This window comes from Aythya marila (assembly GCF_965140915.1).
Source record: "Aythya marila genome assembly, chromosome: 24".
Lineage (NCBI taxonomy): Eukaryota > Metazoa > Chordata > Aves > Anseriformes > Anatidae > Aythya > Aythya marila.
This window is the reverse complement of record NC_139065.1, coordinates 1,677,172-1,696,857: the sequence shown is the minus strand read 5'-3', so window position 1 is coordinate 1,696,857 and position 19,686 is coordinate 1,677,172. Positions and strand designations below refer to the sequence as shown.

The following is a 19,686-nucleotide window of genomic DNA, read 5'->3' as shown; positions in this document are numbered from 1 at the left end:
CAGGTTTAGGTAGTTCTCCCAAGTTTCATACGAAGGTTTGTGATTGTTTTTCTCCTCCTGTTTTCTCTGTCTTCCCATGGAAGGTGTGAGAAGCACTACATGAAGTGATGGCCTCCATTTTTTGTAGCTAATCACAAGCCTCCACACCATTAATTACTGTTCATATATCAGGCCTAGTAAATTGGCATCTGACACTAGATTAAATTCTGTTAATTTCTCCATCCCCTGAATAGTTTATAGCTATTAATTAGGGGTGTGAGCTGTGTGAAGGATGTTATAACAAGTGAGATCTGGAGACAGACAGACAAATCCCAGGCAGATATTCATCATACTTTGCTTTCTCTGAAACCAAGAACCTCTATAACAACAGAGAACAGCAAGCTCTCCATCAATGATGCAGGAAAACATGAGGCTTTTTTCTTGAGAAGATGCTTATTAATGTTTCTAAACAAATTCCAACACCCTAGCTTAAACCCCATGACATTTCACTTCCAACTCTAATGAACTATAACATATTCCCAGAACACTGCAACTGCACCTCTTTGACCATGCATCCCTGGAGTGACTTTAACTCGAGCTCTGAGATCTATTATAGTGGTAAGAAGACAAAAGCATATGCAGTGTTGTTGTTTGTGCGTGTTTTTTTTTTTTTTTTTTTTCCAATTACCATATTAATAAGAAAGCTTAAGAAGTGAAGGGAGCTAACTTTGTCAACTGGACTAGCAGTTCTTACAGAGATCAGGGTCTGAATACAACCCTCACTGGGTAGATGGCTGGGTAGCTGGGGAAAAACAAGAGAAATATGCAGGGCATCTATAGAGGATGGAAATAGGAAATGACCTTGCAAAAAGCTTACTTTTTAAGTGTCAAGCAAAGGAATAAAGTGAGAATTATCAAACTCCAGGAAAAATGAAGCTTATTCTGTTCTTTGCAGTAGAATGAATAAGCAGCAAACACCAGAAAGGGAACGGTCTACGTAAAAAGAAAACGTCAATACAATGGCAACTGAGTAAAGCTGGAGATAAATACATGCAGGCAAGAAATCAGAAGCTATTTTCTAAACAGAAGAATGAGGTTCTAAAGTAGATGCCCAACAGGAGTATGAGCTTCACTAATTTTACGCCAGAGCTTGTTAGGTTTGCAGTAGGCGAGAACTGGCCTCGGTGCTCCAGAGACTTCCTGACAGCCTTGCATTTCCCAATTTGAGTTTTGTGTATTATGACTCTTTTCAAAGTTCTGTTTCATCAGCGAGGATATCTATGACTAGTAGAGAAGTTGAGATCCATTAAACTCCATATTCTGTGCATTGTTCTATAAATAGATTGAACATCATGTTCTTCAGTGTTGGAAAAGATTAAACAATATAGTGCATTTGAAATGATGTTCTGTTGCTTTAATGGTGCCAAGGGTAAGGTACGATTAAAAGGAGAGCCACAGAGGAGGGGAGGGGAATCTTTCATCTCTGGAAAGTAATGAAGAGGCCCAAAATAAGATCAAGGTCTGACTCTAAGTGGTTCTATCAAATTATATAGGAATATAATGAGTTCTACACAGTCTAATTTTCATATGCAGCTCTACAATATCTCCCCCAAAGCAAAAGCGACAGAATATTTAAACTTGGCTCAAAAGCTGCTTAATGTAAAGAATTGAGAGGAAGGGAAGTCCAAATGTGCATACTTCGTTTCTCAGAAAGGTTAAAATGACAGAAAGATGATCTGCAGAAACCGACTTTTCTAATTCTGCTGTAACTCCATCGCCTATTGCAATAGCCAGATGGAGCCAGGGTTAGCAGAATAACAACCAGTACTTATTATATGGGCCATTTGCTTTTTAAACAGCTATTATTTCGCTCACTGTTCAAACGCATGTAATAACCTCGAGTACTAATTTGGCAGTCCAGCCTGTTTCCAAGCTTTGTTAAAGATGGCATATCAGCTTCTCGGAGCCATAAGTAGGACAGATGAGTGTCGCGTGATTATATTGAGGAAAGCACTCCACAAGCAGTAGATTCATTTAATTTCTTGTCTGCTCTAGACAGTATTTTTTTTATTATTTTTTTATTTTTTAAAAGAAGAATTTTCTGTTTTCCACTTGCAAAGGAAAACTACCCCAACAGACCAGGGGAGCTAAGCTGTTTTCCACCAGATGAAGATTGAATTCATCCCTTTTCTAAGTTATACATGTGTATTGAATTACCACTCAGGAGTACAAATTGAAGTCTTTGCTGAATTTTTTTTTTTTTTTGACTCTAATTTTATTATAAAATTCAAAGACAAGATCATTTCAAGTGCAAACTCAAACTAGCATCCGATGCAGACAAATGCACGAAGAAGGAGAAAAAGAAGAGCATTTACTGAATGGCTCTGATATTGTACCCTAGAAATAAAAATCAGATCAAAAGTATTCCGTTGATTACTTTTGAGAGAAGCTTCACGTCAGCAGTAAAAGACCAGTGGTGTACACGTACTGCACCCCTGGACTCACTGCAGCAGTCACCAACAGGACTGCTCAGATTCAAACTAATTGTTTGGGAGATAAAATGTGAGGCACTATTAAATATCCAATGTAGCTGCATTTTCTGCCAGAAATGCTCTTCATGTGGTTTTAGCAGATAAAGCTGGGTAGGAGGAATAATGCTAATAACAGCTCCAGCCCAAAGAGGGAGCAGGAGGGGGCACAGGACCCGCACATCCAGTACCTGACATACATGTGCTCCAGCCCATCTCCTTGAGCAAAGGCACAGAAGATCTGGGAAGCTGAAGATGTCTGGCAAATATGAAATTATGTCATAGATTGTAACTTAATAGTTTATGATACCACATAAATCAAGAGCGAACATTATCTCCATAAGAACTAGATGAAAATCATTAGTAAATAATAATTAGCTGTTTCCTGGGCCTGCCATCTGGTAAGCATTTTTCCTAGCCTGCAACTCCTGCTTCTTTCCCTTCTCCAACGCAGCTGAACAGTGAAGGCATGCTATTCTATTTCTCCTTTGCCAGCCCCTTTGGATAATGCAGGTACCCAGGATGCTGTCGGCCCCTTACATCATCCTCACCACCTATCTCAGCACTCTACACGTGCAGGGCTCCGCTGCCATTCTGCTTATTCAGTCTCCAGTTTCTTAAAAAGCAGCAAGGAGCCAGAAGTTATTGAGCCCTGCCTTCCACCCTGCTCTCAGAAACACGTGGGCACTAAGATAACCAAATTAATCATTCCAACCTGTAAGTGGCTGTCATTAGTATTATTATTTTCATCATATAAATTATCTTCCAGATTAGGTCATATGCATTTTGAGATCCTGTGGTTTCCTAGCAACTCCTCTTACCACTCCACATGCAGACACAGTGTGCCGTTTTCTTTCCTTTTTTAGACTCTCTGTGCAGGGGTTATATTCAGTAACAGTGATCTCAGGCCTGGCCCTAATGACCTTTAGTCTGCCACATTTGTGGGACGAGATGCAGAAGACAGCTATCCCCTCCAAAGACATTTGCTGCAGATGGTCAAAAACCCATGGTCCTGCACTTGGCTTTCTCCTGTCCTGCAGAGCAGAAGTACTGAGGCATGCAAACAGAGCTGAAATAACAAAAGCATCCCCACAAGCGTTATAAACTGGCAGAATTTGGAAGATCCTATCAGCCTAATCTTGGACGGTTAAATATGTGCCAGTACATAGTGTAGGGTCCTCTACAAAACACTGCTCCTTCAAAGTCTGTGAGGGGCACCCTAAGTGCAAGGCTTCGGCTCCTGCACGTTACTCTTCTCCTATCTGTCCAAGCATACCTTTGCTGGCCTGCCCCATCCAGACTGATAGATCCCAGCAGGTAACACAAAACTCTGCTGAAACAGCCAGCTTTGACCTGCTTTGTCTGTAACCCAAATTGTAAGTGTGCTGCCAGGTGCCCTTCTCACCCACAATCCACTCAGCTCAGTCACCCAGACCGGTGTCCAACCTCCACTGCAATGCCAGGGGAGAGCTGCTGTGCTGCTCTCAGGTGTGATTAAAGTACTGCATCCTGCAGAAACACAAAACACCTACCTAGACATCTTGTGAAGCTCACACAACTTGATAGACGTGCTTTCTAAATAATGCACATTTACACATAAACAGATTTTTACATAAAAACCGTGAACCATAGCTTTGGAGTTGTTTCTAGTCCAACTTGGGAAATTATCTGGAGGGCCAAACCAATTTTAGGCACCTATTTTAATTAACTTCTCTAGCTGACTTAATCAAGATATCTACCAAATTTAATCATGATGGGGGCACAGAGTTAGGTGATGTGACTATCCTAGACAGTCTTTTGTGTAAGGAAAATAGGATTAATTTCTGCCCTGCCCCACTGACATTTTTTAAAATAACAACGTCTGTTCTAAACTACAAAAGCTATGGGGTTTAATTATTAAGATAGCTAGTGGCCCTGTTTCAAAAGAGAAAAGGGAACAGACCTCAGAAACGAACCATCTCCAGTCCATGTGGAGTACAGCTATTAATATTTGATCTCCCGCTAGCCTGAAGGCAAAGGGAATAATGTTCATTACAAGAGCCTAAGACTGAATCCACTTTAACAATTGACTGAACCGATGATGATAGCAACTGAACTTTTCCTGCTGTATGTGAGGTGGGTAGGTTGAGGGACTCGCACACTTCCTGCAGCAAAAGGAGCTGATGTTCTGTCAGGCACAGAAAGGAACAGGAAGGAAAAAGTCTTCTGTGGTTGCCAGAGCCTCACTGTAAAGACCATCACTAGATCCACCATCCAGCCCTGATTACAGAAGAGAGAAGATCATTGTGGATAGCAACAGACACACATGACAATGTAACTAACAGGGAGAAAGTACCACGTAATTAAGAAAAGGACCAGTCTTTGACACCTTATTCCCACTCCCTCCCCTAAGTCATCTGCAGGTTCACTCAGGAGTTACACCAGTGTCAGTAAACATCATGGAGCACAGGCTGAGACTTGGCTGTCACCTGCAACTCCTAGCTTCTAATCTGATTTTTTTTTGCTCTGGGTTCCAGTCTGAGACCAGTCCCTATTTAGGTCCTAGAGCAAGAGAAGTTTGCAAAGACCTCAGAAAAAATGAAGATCAAATTTCATATTCTTGTTGCATCTTCAGTATAGAGTAATTTTCATCAGATTTCACGCTCATATACTTGGAGTATTAACATTAAAATGGGACAATGAAATCTAGGTGAAATCTAGAAAAGAAATTCAATTTTGGATGCCCCCATTTTGGGGTGCCAAAAAGCATGTCTATTTTTCAGGCTGTTCATAGTCTGTGACTCCTAATTAAGGCTGCAAAGCACCATCCTGTGCGTGTTGTTTTCTAAGAAATTGCCTGTTTAAGCGGAAGCTCTTTAAGGTTAAACAAATCTTTCAAATATTGAGGGCCAGAGTCACTCATGCATGTGCAGTAATAGAGCTCCTAGAATTATTACACTCTCTGGACCCACTGCAGATATTTGCCTCTTGGCTTTACTGTTCATACAGTGTATACCCATTAGCACCTCTAATTAGAAAGGAAAATCACGAGTTCCATGTTATTTAAAAGATTATGCAGCATTTTAAAATACAGCACAATGTAATTATTTTTAATAGCCACAGCTATTTCATGTATTTACTTTTAATGGTGTTTGAGTCATAAATTAACAGGAGAAAAGAAAAAGGCAAATCAGCACTTGACAGAGAAGCAGGCAACATTTGAAAAGACTAACTGGAAAGCTAAAAAACCTGTGTGATCAAAAGAGAAGAGGGCCTTATTAGTTTTTCTTGCTTGCTTTGTTCCAGGCTGCTTTTTATCATTTAACTTGTTCCTCTACATGTCAAGAAGGTCAGGGATAAATAAAAATGAGAAGAGTGTTGATGCAGAATGACTTCTGTCATTCTCCACAGAGATGCATGTTTCGGGACAAACAGTCCTATGTTGTCAGACACCACAGCTAACGAACTAACGTCGCCAGCGCAGAGGACAAAAGGAACACATAAGGTGCCTTTGTTTACCTCAGGATGAGGAACGTAGACTTTTCATTAGTGTTTCCTGACGAACCAAGGATCTTTGCTACTTGACTGGTAAGTGAGCACGTTACCAAACATCTCCCAGCTCCGCTCCCTCAGAACGCCTCTCAGCAGCATCTCCACCACCACCGGGTACCAGGTGTCAGTGTGTTTGCTGCAGGAACTTGTTTCTTATCTCTGGAAAGACCACTAACACTGTGTCAGCTATGTTCTTCAGATCTACGTGCTCATCTGGGCCCTGGAGACAGCCCTGTGCTTGCTGTTCTCTCCAGCAGCCTTGTCCTGCCCACACACCCCCTGCGTTTCATCCCCGGGTTTTTTCAGGTACAGTGAGATCCTGACATTGCCTTCGTCCTGGTACAGACAGCACAGGCCTGACCGCTTGGTGTGCCAAAGCATAAATCCAGCTTATTTGTCTCCTTCACAGAAAGCCCGGCTCGCGAGGATTCGAGTGGCCAAAACGGGCAGCTCCAACGCCTACCTGCACAGCAAGCGCAACGGCCTCCTGAACGAAGCCCTCGAGCTGACGGTGAGTGCTGACAAAACACCTCCATCCGTGAGTTTGGGCAGCTCCCTGCTCCCACCCATCCCTGGGCTCCCTCCCCTTCCCTCCCCATTGCCACCCGCATTGCTGGCCCTGCAGCACAGCAGCCTCCCTGGAGGGCTGTACCTGCACTACTGCGTGTGCTGAGTCCAGCTGCAGGACTGAAGCAGGGGAAAAAATACTTCCTTGGGCTCCTTCTTGAGCCGGGAAAGGATCTGGCCTTCCAGCAGAGGCCAGGTTCACAGCTTGTTCAAACCTCAGTGTGATGAAGCTGTGGGAGCTGCACTGCTTTGGACCACCCAGCGTCTGCCTGGGCTATAAATATCTGCAGTCGTTCAACATATAGTTATTTATTTTTAGAAGTCTCTCCCTAACATGGACTATCTGCCTAACAGGACAGGAAAATATTCCCTAGCTCCTGTTTCAGACAGTTTGGTGGTGGGTTTATTTTTAATAGAAAGGCATCTGGAGGCTAATATTAGCTATTCATGAGAAGAAGAAATGGAAGCGCGTCAGATTGCTCAGCAGAATCAGTGAAAACGAGAACAGGTTATTACTTTAAGCCTGATCAACACCAGAGCAGGTATTAGCACATTTCATGGATTCCATTTCAAATAAAGCAGCCTTTCGTGCAGGTGGGGAGCAAAGAATGACACGAAGAATGCCTAATTGAGCCACCAGAGCCACCTTGCGCTTGTTCGTGCATCCCTACTTGGGGCTCTAATCCTTCAAATGTCTATTTTCCCTGGCATACATCCCTGCCAGGATGTTTGCATTTGTAAAATCAAAGCTGAAAACCCCTTTCAAGCTCATGGTGTTACAAGCTGCTCGCTAGGACCCAAGCCCATTCCTACCCAAGATCAGCAGGTCCAGCACCCAGAAGCAGGGTGTGCATCACCTGGTTTTACAGCTAGGATGTTTCTCAGTGCAGACCTAGATAAGGGAGTCTGGTCTTTTGTAACTGGAGTAGCTTTCAAACATACTTTACGTGAAATACGGATTGGGAAGGCAGGATGCCTGGATCAGTTTCTGTGCTCCCCTCCAAAACAAGTTTGATCATCTACACAAATAACTACACAAATAACGTCCCTGCTCAACAAACGGCAGTGACACTTGGAAAATCTGTGGTTCTTGAACCACATGCTGCTCTTCAGCAGCTCGAGAAAAGTTTCTATAGCAAGAAAATATTGAGACCATGAAGACTGGTCACAGGTAGTCCAGAGATTAATCCCCACCAAGGAAAGGCTCAGGAGTGGGACACCACCACAGCTGAGTCTACTGTGTCGTTACTCAGGAACAGTCCAAAAATTGGCTATAATTTAGACTTTTGCTTTAAATTTCTATAAAAAGAAAAAAAGAAGCCAGAGGAGCTTAGCATGGACACAGTTTTCACTTGATCTTCCAGCCTGTCATCCCGACATGAATCTCCTCACATCTCTCATCAACCAAAACTCCCTGCCAAGAGCGCTCACAGGAGAGCAGCTGACACACCAATGCTTAAATCCAAAATGTACGAGGTTGAGAGAAATATTTGGCTGAATGGATTCATTTTCTGGCACCTGCCCAAAAAATAATTGGAAGAAGGGTCTTTTTGTTGGCTAGCAAGCTGTTGCACACACAGAAAAGATAACAAAAACATTTCTGAAGAGTCTCTAAAGGATTTCTCCTACCCGTTAAAAAGTTAGATATAGATTAGTGCCTAGAGCAGGCCTTCCCAAGCTTTCCTGGGTGCAAATTGCTTTCTGGTGGGCCTACAGCTCTAAACATTAACACAACTTCCCCACAGCCCAGTAAGATCCATGAACTCTGCTTGGGAAAGCACCAAACGTTATATACATTTTTATCATTACACAGTAAGAAAATATCCCCACCCCACGGAACTTCCAGATGAAACAGCCAAAAGCAAAGGCGAAGGGGAAGGCAGGCAGAACTACCATCTGCCTGTGCCACACAGGAATATCATGGACTAGAACAAGACACCTGCCAAAGCCATGGCTGGTATCTGCACCACTGCCAGGAAATGATCTGTGGCTACCCTAGCTCCTGAATCAAGAACCAAGACATCTCTCCACCCAGGGACAGGGACAATAAATCACTACAGATCTGCAGGGCACCCTTTGTCAGAAAGGTATACACGACCACTTAAATTCCACAAGGCAAGATTCTGTGTCCTTTCATTTTATGGCAGCAGAACAAACTATTCTTAAGAGAGTACAAGATGTGAATGACAGCACAGTCTAGCCAGCCAAATTTTTAGGCTGGAAAAAAAAAAGTGAAGGAAGGAATGCGACTTGTACAGTCGCTATAGTAGGGACAAAAGTATTATCCACATACTGTGTACATCCCTCAGTCAAATTAGTATCAAACTGCTTCATTGGTCAGGTGCACATCCCGTTTTGATACCTTGCCCAGGACTCATGCTAACTTGAACGGACTTCACGTGGCCAGATTGCCATTGGGCTTCTTTGGTACCCAGCAGCAATTCCAAGTGCAATTATGATGTGGCCATGATGAGATATTATCACTTTCATCATTAGCAATCACACAGTACTGTGATCAATGTATAATTGTTTTACAAGCGTCCAGCAGATTGCCCATCAGTCTGACACCCTGAGGGCTTAACTGAGGGGGGAAAAAAAAAAAAAAAAAAATCTGCTGCAGAACATCCCCCAGCTCCGACGCTGCAGTCACACTAATAAACGGGGAGAGAAGGGCTGCTCAAGATTCCGGAACATGTGCCAGAATTTCCTTTCATTAGCACCAGAACGAACACACTAACGGCGTCTTTCGAGGGAACAGCATGTCTTCAGCCTGTAGCCCTGCAGCAGAGTAAAGAACACATGAAGGAAAGGATTGATCCAAGGACAGCAGCAGGAAGAAGTTCTGTTCCTAGCAAGAACACAGACTTTAGAGACGTGGATTTGTAGCATTTTGCATTTGCCATCTAGACACCAAGTACTCAGAGCTTTTTCTTCTCATTTAGAGAGCTTTTTAGTGGGCTTTATGTCACAAGCACTCAAGAGATGGTGAGCTTCTTCCCATGGCAGCAGCCTACATATCCTCTTAGTGGTAATCTCCTTGTACAGCTAGCCGAAATTCCCTTTTAGCTAAAATGCTAGGCAGCGTATATCCTAGGAACAGTAGGTTGTGAGGTCCTGTCCCTTTTCACAAGCAGAATCTGCTTAGCCATAGATAAGCATTATAGCCATTCTCACGGCGAGGGACAGTCTAACCACTGAACCAGCTCGTCTCAGTTCACCAACGTCCAATTTCGTGCGCTGAACCACTAAGTAGAAGACACCTCTGTAGTGGAAACATTTTGGACTTCAGAACCAATGCCACAGTGTGTTTAAGTCTCCCTCGAAGCAACCAACAGCTCAGCAAACGCCTTCCAAGAACAAACTGAATGGGAGCTGGCATCAAACCCTGCAAAACTGGCACCCAGCTCAAACAGCAAGCCAGCCCCCATCCTCCCCCCACCATTTTTTTCCTTACAGCCAGACTTTCTAATGAAGACACAGATTTTGTTTGCCTGCAGTAACACAGGTACCACTAATGCAATCTCTGTAGCTACACAGTCCTCAGCAGCACTATCAAAATGCTAATCATTTGTGCAGCGTTGGTACTCTCCTGTTCAAGGTGCAGTGCCTGCAGATCTCTCTTAATTTGCATGCTAGGATGTTCTGAAAGGCTGCATGCCTTCTTGTTCTGAAAACACCTATCTGGCTGAAGAAAAAAGGTGAAAAGATAAGGTAGGAATCATACTCACTGATGCTACACTTTATTCCTGGTCACTGCCATCCCTTGATCCATTTCCATCAGTGGCAACATTTGCCTTGTAATGGAAGGCAGAGAAAGAGACTGAATCGTGCTGCCAAAATGTGACATTTGGCTTCGGTCTTCTGCCAGAAGTAGGGAAGCTTTGTCTCTGTCTCAAGCAAATCCTCTCATAAAGATACTTTTTGCAATATCTGTTCTTCCTCCCTCCTTTTCCAGAGCATTTTAGTGCAGTCTTATATTTGCTTTAAGGCTTGCAGGGACCTCCTTGGGAAATATTCCAACACAGACTTCACCAGAGTCAGTAATCTCAGTGGGGTAGAAACAGGATCTGCTTGCTGTGTTAGTTCACCAGGAGGATTGTTAAAAAGAAGAATGGAACTGATTATTTTTTTTAGGCTACTCTTAAAAATACCTCTGGGAATGCTCAACCTTCCAAAACAAAAGCAACAAAAAATCCATAACCTGCTTAAGAAGCATTCCCAGAGGAATCTATTAATTCTGCGTACAGAAAGTCAGCTTTCTAAGTGTACCAATTCAGCGATGTTTTGGCATCTGTCAGAGACAGAGTTATGCCTTAAGGATTGCAGAGCCATCCAGGAAGTGGCACATTTGCAGTGAATCATTGTGCCACATGGGTGTATCTAAAAGCAACGCCTTAAGCACAGCTGAATTTGACCCCCTTTAGAGCAACAAACAAAGTCTTGGCACTTCTGCCAAGAGGTTCTGCTGCATCTCCCATCCCACCCACTTTCTGTCCTGACCAGTCAGATCCTGCTGGTTTGTGGCTAAGCAGAGACTCAAGCCATGCGCACCCAGTTTTGACTTTCAGATTTAGGCATTACAGAAGACACCAGGCACCCCTTACTAGGGAGCACAGGGAAACATTGCACAACGCCTAATTGCCATTTTAATGCATGTAATTGTCTTTGGAAATGCTAGCCACCAAAGACATGCACAGATTAATGTGTCACGGAACTGCAATGAATTTTAAGATCAAGGACCTTAAACAGGAGCAGTGAAAAAACGTCCTAAACAACCCAGATTTTAAACCTCCCACGGCGGAACAGAGAGAGTGAGAAAAATAATTCCGACTCTTAAATATCCCAGAAACTCTCTAAACAACCTCTATTACTGCTTTTCCTTCCATTTCTGAGGTGTATCTGATCACCAGATCACAGCATAAGTGACAGATGCCGCAGTTTGGGGAACGCAAGCACCTGAGTCACTGATACAGCGCGGAGATCAGAAGCACAGAGCACTGCATTCCCTCCCCCTGCTCAGGGTGACTAAGGTGGCCTATTGCTACCCTGATGAGTGCTCAGTGCCAGGCTTTCTGCATGAGCTAAATAAATAAACCAACAGGAGTGCCCCAATAAGTCTTGCTGACTCCTCAAATCGCTATGCCAAAAGCAGCTTTATCCCACCCAGCTCTTCCCACACCTACCTAGGAGGGACCACTCCTTTTAACATGTTTTTGACATAAATACTCTCACTTGTACCCAATCCCTTCCCCAAAGATACTATCTGCCTGTTTGACTCTGAACACACCCCACTCTCTGGATTAGCTAAGAAATTTGTTAGCCACATTTAAGCCGTTTGAGCACATGGGGAATTGGGGGAAAGCCGGTCCCTCACTGCACAGGTCCTGCTGCACAGCCAGTCAAATATCTGGATCAGGAGCTCTTTGGTCAGGCTTGTCTTGTTCAGATTTTGTGTTAGGTGATGCACAGGGGGTTCCCTCTCAGTTTTCTGCGCTCCTGGGCACCGTGTTAATGAGACATCAAACACAGGACCCCATTCTACAGAGAGAAAGCCCCAGCTCAATGAGAACCTAATGGAGACGGACCCTCCTCCTAGGGAACTGCTGCTGCGTTTCACATAGACGTAAACCCTTCACCACTGCTGTGAGGAGAACAGTTGGCCACGTCCACATAGAGAAGAGACAGACCTAGGAGTCCTGCCTCCAGGAGCAGCATTACAAAGTCTGACACACGAAGCCCACGTTCACACTTTCTGACCTGGCGCTGAGCTGTGCCTCGGGAGGTCCCAGCACAACACACGCCAGTGCCAGCAGAGCCAGCAGCTCAGCAGAACTAAGGCAGCACATGCTTTGTCTCCTGAGAGACAGCAGAGTTCAAGGCACATCTGTTGGCATTCAAAGGTCGCGACAAGTTTAAAAGTCTTAACAGCTTTAGGAAAAATAAAACAGCAGAGGTTTTTTTTTTATTTACCTTCTGGTTCCAGAGCCTTTCCACCACACAACAGCAGTGTTTCCTCCACAGCTACAAAATGGCTAGAAACACACTGGTTTTGAATCAAAGCTCGTTTTCGCACCTGAGTTTACTAGCCAAATCATTAAGGAAATAAAAAAAAGAAGATTTACTCTCATGAGATTCATGAGAAAAACCTGAGAGATGACAATGCTGAAATTATCATCTTTATCCCTGTGAAAGCTGGTGGTTGTTTGTTTTCATGGTTTTACACCTGGTTTGGGTTTTTTGTTCCTCCCTCCCCTTTTTCTGACTCTAGGGATCCACCGAAGATGAACAGCATATGACTAAAGGCACCTCCTTAATTGAAAGCCAACATCACCACCTGCTGCACTGCCTGGAAAAAACAACCGTAAGTAGCAACACAACCCTTTCTACATCTTACTAAGTCTTTGTGCCTGTCCCAGGCTTCGTGAGGACAAGTTGTGCACACAGTATGCTCTGAACTGCCACTTGGGTGGGCACACATCCCAGGTGGACCTCCAAGCTGTGCCAGATCAGACTGACACCCCCGTTCCCCCAGAATACCCTGCAATGGAATAAATGTATTTCAATTTCATCGAGTCTTTAAAAAAAAAAAATTTAAAAAATCACTGTACAAAGGGATAGGGGTGTGATCGTCTGCTACTCCAGTCACTTACACCAGTACAAAGTCAATAGCAGGTTGCTCAGTTCACTGGAATACAAATAACTTTTCAGCAAGGGGTTAGGGAGGGAGATCCTATAGACCAGCTGCATACTGAGTTTAAGTTTTTCAGTGCTTCTGAAAGAGAAACAAACTGCATTTGTCTTGTGCTGTCAGTCCCACTTTGTATGTACTCGTTGCTTGTGCCACTCAGTACCACTGGACACTTCTGCTGTCTTAAGAGGAAGAAGCTGCTATCAGCGAGTACAAACCCCAACTTGGTCTGTGCCAACCGGGGACCAGGCTGGAAAAATCAACCTTTAGCCCTTTTTATGGAGCAGAGCAGATGAACTCTCTTAGTGGGTTTAAAGGTTGCACGTATCTTTTCTGGTCGCAAGACACAGTAATTTATCTCAGAGCCAGCCAAGCAGTTTCTCTGACAATGACTTTTCTGTTTGTGTCGTGCAAGGTGTTGGTGTAAGAATTTTATTTTTTCGTTATTAAGTTACTCTGTACGCAGAAGTCTCTTGGAACATTTCAGATATTTATCTGATACGTATGTTTTACTTCCAGGTTTATATAAAAGGTTATGCAGTAAAGGAACATATTATCTATACCATGATTCATTCTAGAAAGAATGAAGAGAGGTTAACATTTGAAATATTCATGACTTTTTCTACCTGCATCCATCATCAAATGTACTTTTGATTTCTGACTTGCAAGAGCTTTCTTTTAGACAAATCACCTTCACTTCCATAGTTTGGCTTATGCTGGAATAACATCACTTAGGCTTCAGCGATACACTGGAAGAAGAAGACTGGTTAATTACAGTGACCTGTGAGCACAGCTGCTTTATCACAATGAGCTAAGAAGGTCACCTTTCTAAGGACAGTGAACTGATTCTTCCTGTATCAATGACTATTGAATCCATTTTATAAGACTCATCTTGCCTTTGTCTCTAGCAGTTTTGGATGTTACATAACAAGCAGATATTTCACAATCTGACTCTTCGGTTTAGAACTTCATGCTTAAAAGCTTTACTGCCGTGACCCATATTTCACATGAATACTTCCATTTGAAAACTTTACCAAACTGGCTGAGGCAAACAAAAGCTGGCAGCCCTGCCTCCAGGGTCTGCTCTTGTAAGGCCCCAACCTTGTAAAAGCTGATAGGCGCTTTGACCTCCACACCGTGGGCATCTCTGGGAGCCACGTGAGTCACTCCATTACCAACAGGCCAGCTAGGGTGCTGGAAGTAACAAAGCCAGTCCTAATTTGTGGATGTATTGGCTTGCCACATTAACAAAGCCACGCTGCCTCCAGCACGCAACCCTGCTCAGTGAATCTCAGTGGCTGAAAACGTTTCAAACATTGCTTTTTTCAGCAACGGCTGGCAATAACAATGATACTCGGAATTGAATGAAAACCTAGAGGGAGAATCTGCACCGTATTTAATGCTTTTTCCCCCACATATTTCAGCCAGTTATAACCATGGATTTTTTTATTAAATCACACAGCTAGGTTGGATTCTGGTCTCAAGTTACCAATCCAAATTGTTCAATCAGCCTGTGCTGTAATTCTAAAGCTTCAAATAAACTCATAAAATACTATGCGGCATTTCTCCCCCAAAAACCTTAGATTGTAAAAAAAAAAGAATTTTTAAACACTGCAGAGTCATTTTGTGATGAAGTTGCAGGAATGGAATGAGGAATGTACCATGGCTGCACACTTGTTTCAATGGGCAATTCACCTTTCCTCAAACTAGGCAGAAAGATTCGAAAAGTGCCTTTATTTATTGCCACGGTACCTGCAGTCGCCACGAGCATACAGTCTTATAATTGAATGGCTGTGAATGGCTCAGAAATCTGGTGTATAAAATGACAAAGTGACTCTAAAGTACGTGTGGCTGCCATAATAAAGGCTACTTTGTCATATTAACACAACAGATGGAGTTTGTTCAAAGAAGAGGAGCTCTTCCACTCCTCCTGACTCCCGCATTGAATATGGACATTCACATGCCACACTTTCTCCAAATGCTGAGTGCGTTGAATCCAGTCCTTCAACCCAAACCTTTCCTCTATGTTCTCACAGACCATAACCAAAACTCATATCCATTGGTGACCCAATGGCAATGCAATTCCAATTCATTACTTGTGAATCAGCAGCTGAAACTTTGTTTTCCTTTGCCTGTGGCTCTCAAAAGATCAAAGCAATAAAGTTGTAACCAGCCTTGTTCTATTTTCAAGAAAAAGCTCAAGGGTGAGAAGGAACGAACAAACGGGTCTGATTCAAGCAAGGTTTGGAAAAGAGAAGGTCTGGTTGCCCATTCAAACTTGAGTGAGCCGGCCGGAATGCTGAGACAAGAGATGCAATGCTGGGACTAAATTTCTGAATGCCGGAATGGACAATCAATTGTGTTTTTATCTTTTGTTGGCATGTTGTCCGTAGGGATTGTCCTATCTTGTGGATGATCCCCTGTTATCTGTACGAACTTCCACCATCAAGGTATTTCCTTTTTAATTCAATTTGCTTTCTCTATGATCTCTGTGATGTGTCTGGAGAGTGTTTGCTTCCTTTCTCGTTCCTGGTCTTGTCCTTGGGAGTTTGTGCACGTGCCTCTTTTTGCTACCCAGTGCTCATTTCCTTTGAGAGTTGTGAGTTGTTCCAGTGAAAACTGATGGCTGCCTTCACCATAGCTGCTTTTGTTTCGCATCCTTTCTGATGCTGACAGGGGCTGGATAAGTATGTACACTAGAATTATTTGGGTGTTCATGTATGTGCGTAAGAGTTCTTTCTTTCAGGATTTCTTGTTCCTTAGCACAAAAACTCCTTACAGCTTTCTGAATTTCCTTCCCCTACCTGCTTCCCACTCTCAGCTGCCACGTTTATTTCCGTTCAGTTAATAGAAGCTCCCAGTGAAATGCAGGTATGTTCTGCACCCAATAGCCAGTACAAGCAACATCCTGCAAGTCCATTAAAGGTCCAGATGGTCCTCCAAACACAACACAACCCTGTCCCCAGGAACAAACAGAAAAGTTCCTGAAACTCCTCCTCTCTGGGGTTTAGTAACCATGCGGCATTGCAGAGACTTTGAAGCCACTTCCAGAATTCAGACACAAAAATGAGAGGAAAATCAGACACTATATTAACCAGCTCCAGCTATGTAAATAGAGCAGTATTAACAGACTATACCATGCTTCTGTCACTGCAACAGTTTCTCTTATTCCCCTATGGATGTGGGACAGCAAAATCTCCTGATTGCAGAGAGCAGAAGGGCAGAGTGACTTTTTAAGATCTGCCTAGTACAAATATTTTCAGGCACAAAGCATCTTACACAGACGAGGTACTGACACAGCCCACCAGCCTAGCATGAGGTGGTGCTGAAAACAACCTGCTGCTGGGTCACGGCCGGTACTGCTACCAGGGAGTAACAGCGCTCTTCTTTTCCCTGCCAGAACCACGAGTTCATTGATGAGCAGCTGTTCGAGCAGAACTGCATGGAGAGCTCGATGCAGAACTACCCGTCTTCTCGGAGCCCCTCCTTGTCGAGTCACCACGGGTTGACCACCTCTTGCTGTTCTCGCCGTAACAAGAAGACCACTCACCTTCCCAACTCCAGTGTGCCAGCCACTCGCCTCCGTAGCATGCAGGAGCTCAGCACCATCCACATCCAGTGCAGCGAGCAGCCCTCACTCACAACCAGGTACAGTAAGTAGGCTCTCACTGCTAACTACTGCATGCAAAGCCCTGCAGTACGTCATCCAACTCAATGTTTGATGCAGCTTCTTAGAGGCCTGTTTGGCAGCAAAAGAGAAGGGTCTAGAGCTCAGAGCATCGTTGTTTTCCTCCCTCTAATGACAACCCGAGGAAAGTTGCTCCTAGCTGTTCCCTGTAACTGTTCTGGGGGAGAATCAGGTGAAAGCTCGACTCTAGTGCAGCTCTTCTCTGACCAGGCAGGACATAGAAAAAGGATATAGCCCAGATATAGCCCAGATAGCCCAGTGCTTCCAAGCCCTTAATGGGAGCAGGCAGCGACAGCCAGCTGATCACAGGCTGCCAGACAAAGCTGGCAGAGAGCTGTACACACCGCCCTGGTCCACCAGTGACACTCAGCTCACTGTTTTTTATTATACGAGTCTGAATTACAGCTGTGAGCAACAAGCAGCACTGAGAAACAAACCAGGAGAAATTTCACGATGGTGTCTTCACAGCTTTCACCTAGAGAGACGTCAGTAACACATTACTCTTCTGATAGAAAATTTTGAGATAGCATCATTTCACACAAAACTTACTGAAAAATCCTTTCCTTGCTGTGTATTTCTTGCAGTTATTAAATGACTTTCTAAATCCTCCTCAGCCTATTAAGCTTCTTGAGCACTGGGCTGTTTCTGAAGCTATGATTTTTCTCCTCCCCACTCCTATCAAAGGGATCTGGAAACTGAAACAAAACAGCCTTTAGGGCAGCAAAGCAGCTACTTTGTGCCAGGAAGAAGTCAGAACAGCATTTCAGAGGATGAATTATGAATGAATAAGCACAAAACAAGTCTCAGGCTGTTGCAGTTTCAAGATGACAGTAGTTTAAACCAGCACCTGATACAGTAATTCAGGGGAACATGAACCCATTTCCAGTGTGTGCTATATCAGATGCTAGCAATGATATCTTAAATGTCAACACTGTTAGCTATGTTACTTGCTTACCAAACTGTGAAAGAATAGAGAGAGAAAAAAAAAGCTTTTGAGTTGCACTTTATGTGGAATGCAGCTCGCTGGGCGTGCTGTGTGCCAGTGGCAGAACCACCCAGGCTCCAAGAATGCCCCAGTCTCAGCTTGCGACTGAGGTAACCAGGGAGCAGAATGGGTTCTGTGGTGTTCTTGGGATGCTTGAGAGATCACAAAACATCCTCTTGGTGAGTCACTCTGAGATAACAACAGCAGTAGCTTTCCAACTGGGAGCTTTATATTTTAAAAGGACAGGCCTTGTGTTTAAAATGAACATGTTGGGCTGGTAATAGCAGACTCCTGTAGCTGTGCAGATGCACAGAAATCAACCTATCATTTTCACTCTGTAATTAATTATAGGATGCAATTGATGCAGATCTAATAAGAATGCTCCCAGCTGCCAGATCCTTGAAACTACTGCAGAGATAAAAAAAATAGAAAAGATCAAGGGACAGTGAATTTGAAAGAGGCATTCGAAATGCAAGGAAAACAACATCTCTTTCTCAGAAAGAACTACCTGTGCTCTAAAAAGACGGAGTACACAGTATTGTGTATTTAGATACCCTCTTAATTACACTAGAATTATGCAGGAATGAAGTGGAAACGTGGAACAATTTGCCCTGTCAAAAGCTATAGACTAACCACGAGGAATATTTAAAACCTGCACTGTGAACTGGGTAGAAATGAACGATGCATTGCAGGAACTGGGGGGAGCATTTAGGTGGATTCTTCTGAGTATTTCGGTGCCTTTAGTTCAGAGGAGTAAGACACTACTTAAGAACAAACCCCATTCCTACCCTTTCTACTGTCTGCTTTTAAAAAAAGCCACACCACTAACTCTGTTTTCCAGTCGTTCCAGTCTCAACATGAAATCAGATGATGGGCTACGACCGAACTGCAAAGCTGCCCAGATAACGACAGCCATCATCAGCATCCCCACGCCGCCGGCGCTCACGCCAGAAGGTGAGAGCAGACCTCCACCCAGCAGCCCGGGCCACTCCACGAACATTTCTACCACCACCACGAGCAACATAGTCAAGGTCTCTGCCTTGTAAGATGTCTCATGCACAGAAGGAGGCTGGAAGACCAGTGCCCCTCTCCCTCCACACCTCCATGTTCCCTTCTTGCTGCAAATTGTGCCTGGATGGACGAACCTGACATTTTGTCATCGAATTAGCAATGGAGACCTAACGAGGCAGCTTTCTTCAGACTTGCATTCATGCGTTGGACTGAGGAAGGATTAGGAAAGGGAGGAAGAGTTTTGTTAAAAGTAAAATCTGCATGGAGAGTACGTTGTGCCATGGTACAGGGCAGAAATTACCTGTGAAGGCTGAAGGGAAGGAATCATCATGGCAACAAGAGAGTCAATAAAGAAAACAGAAATATAACACTGTGTATCGCAGCACCTTTTTAAAGGTTTTTAATGGATAATATTTATTCATGAGGAAATGACTGAAAAAGGTGAAAAACAATGGATTTTGTGAATTTTTTTTCTTCATGGAGCAGAACCTTTAAACCAACCAAAATTTCACATTTTTTTTTTCTTTTATAGGAAAAGATTTAGACAAAGAAGCCACCTGTCACAGAAACCTATTTCCATTCCTCTGTGTGTGTGCGTGCGAGTGTGCAGCAGAACCACAGAGCCACACTGCATTTCAAAGAGCAGAGCATGTTTTCATGATTCAGTGCACAGTAGGAAAATACAAGCATGTGTCAGCACATACATGTG

The 19,686-nt window shown here is 43.7% G+C and overlaps 1 protein-coding gene across 2 annotated transcripts in view; it reads left to right on the top strand.

Moving 5' to 3' along the window:
- The window catches only part of KCND3 (potassium voltage-gated channel subfamily D member 3), a gene marked incomplete at both ends in the record, with an annotated part of 103,416 nt that extends 84,404 nt beyond the window's left edge, over positions 1–19,012 (top strand). The window contains 5 exons of one of the 2 annotated variants that reach the window (XM_082778323.1): positions 6,448–6,549; positions 12,874–12,966; positions 15,687–15,743; positions 16,694–16,941; positions 18,808–19,012. In XM_082778323.1, the coding sequence (XP_082634449.1) occupies positions 6,448–6,549; positions 12,874–12,966; positions 15,687–15,743; positions 16,694–16,941; positions 18,808–19,012 (705 nt within the window). The remainder of the gene's footprint in view (positions 1–6,447; positions 6,550–12,873; positions 12,967–15,686; positions 15,744–16,693; positions 16,942–18,807) is intronic. The other variant, XM_082778324.1, reaches the window with a different exon arrangement.
- Positions 19,013–19,686: the final 674 nt, after the last annotated feature.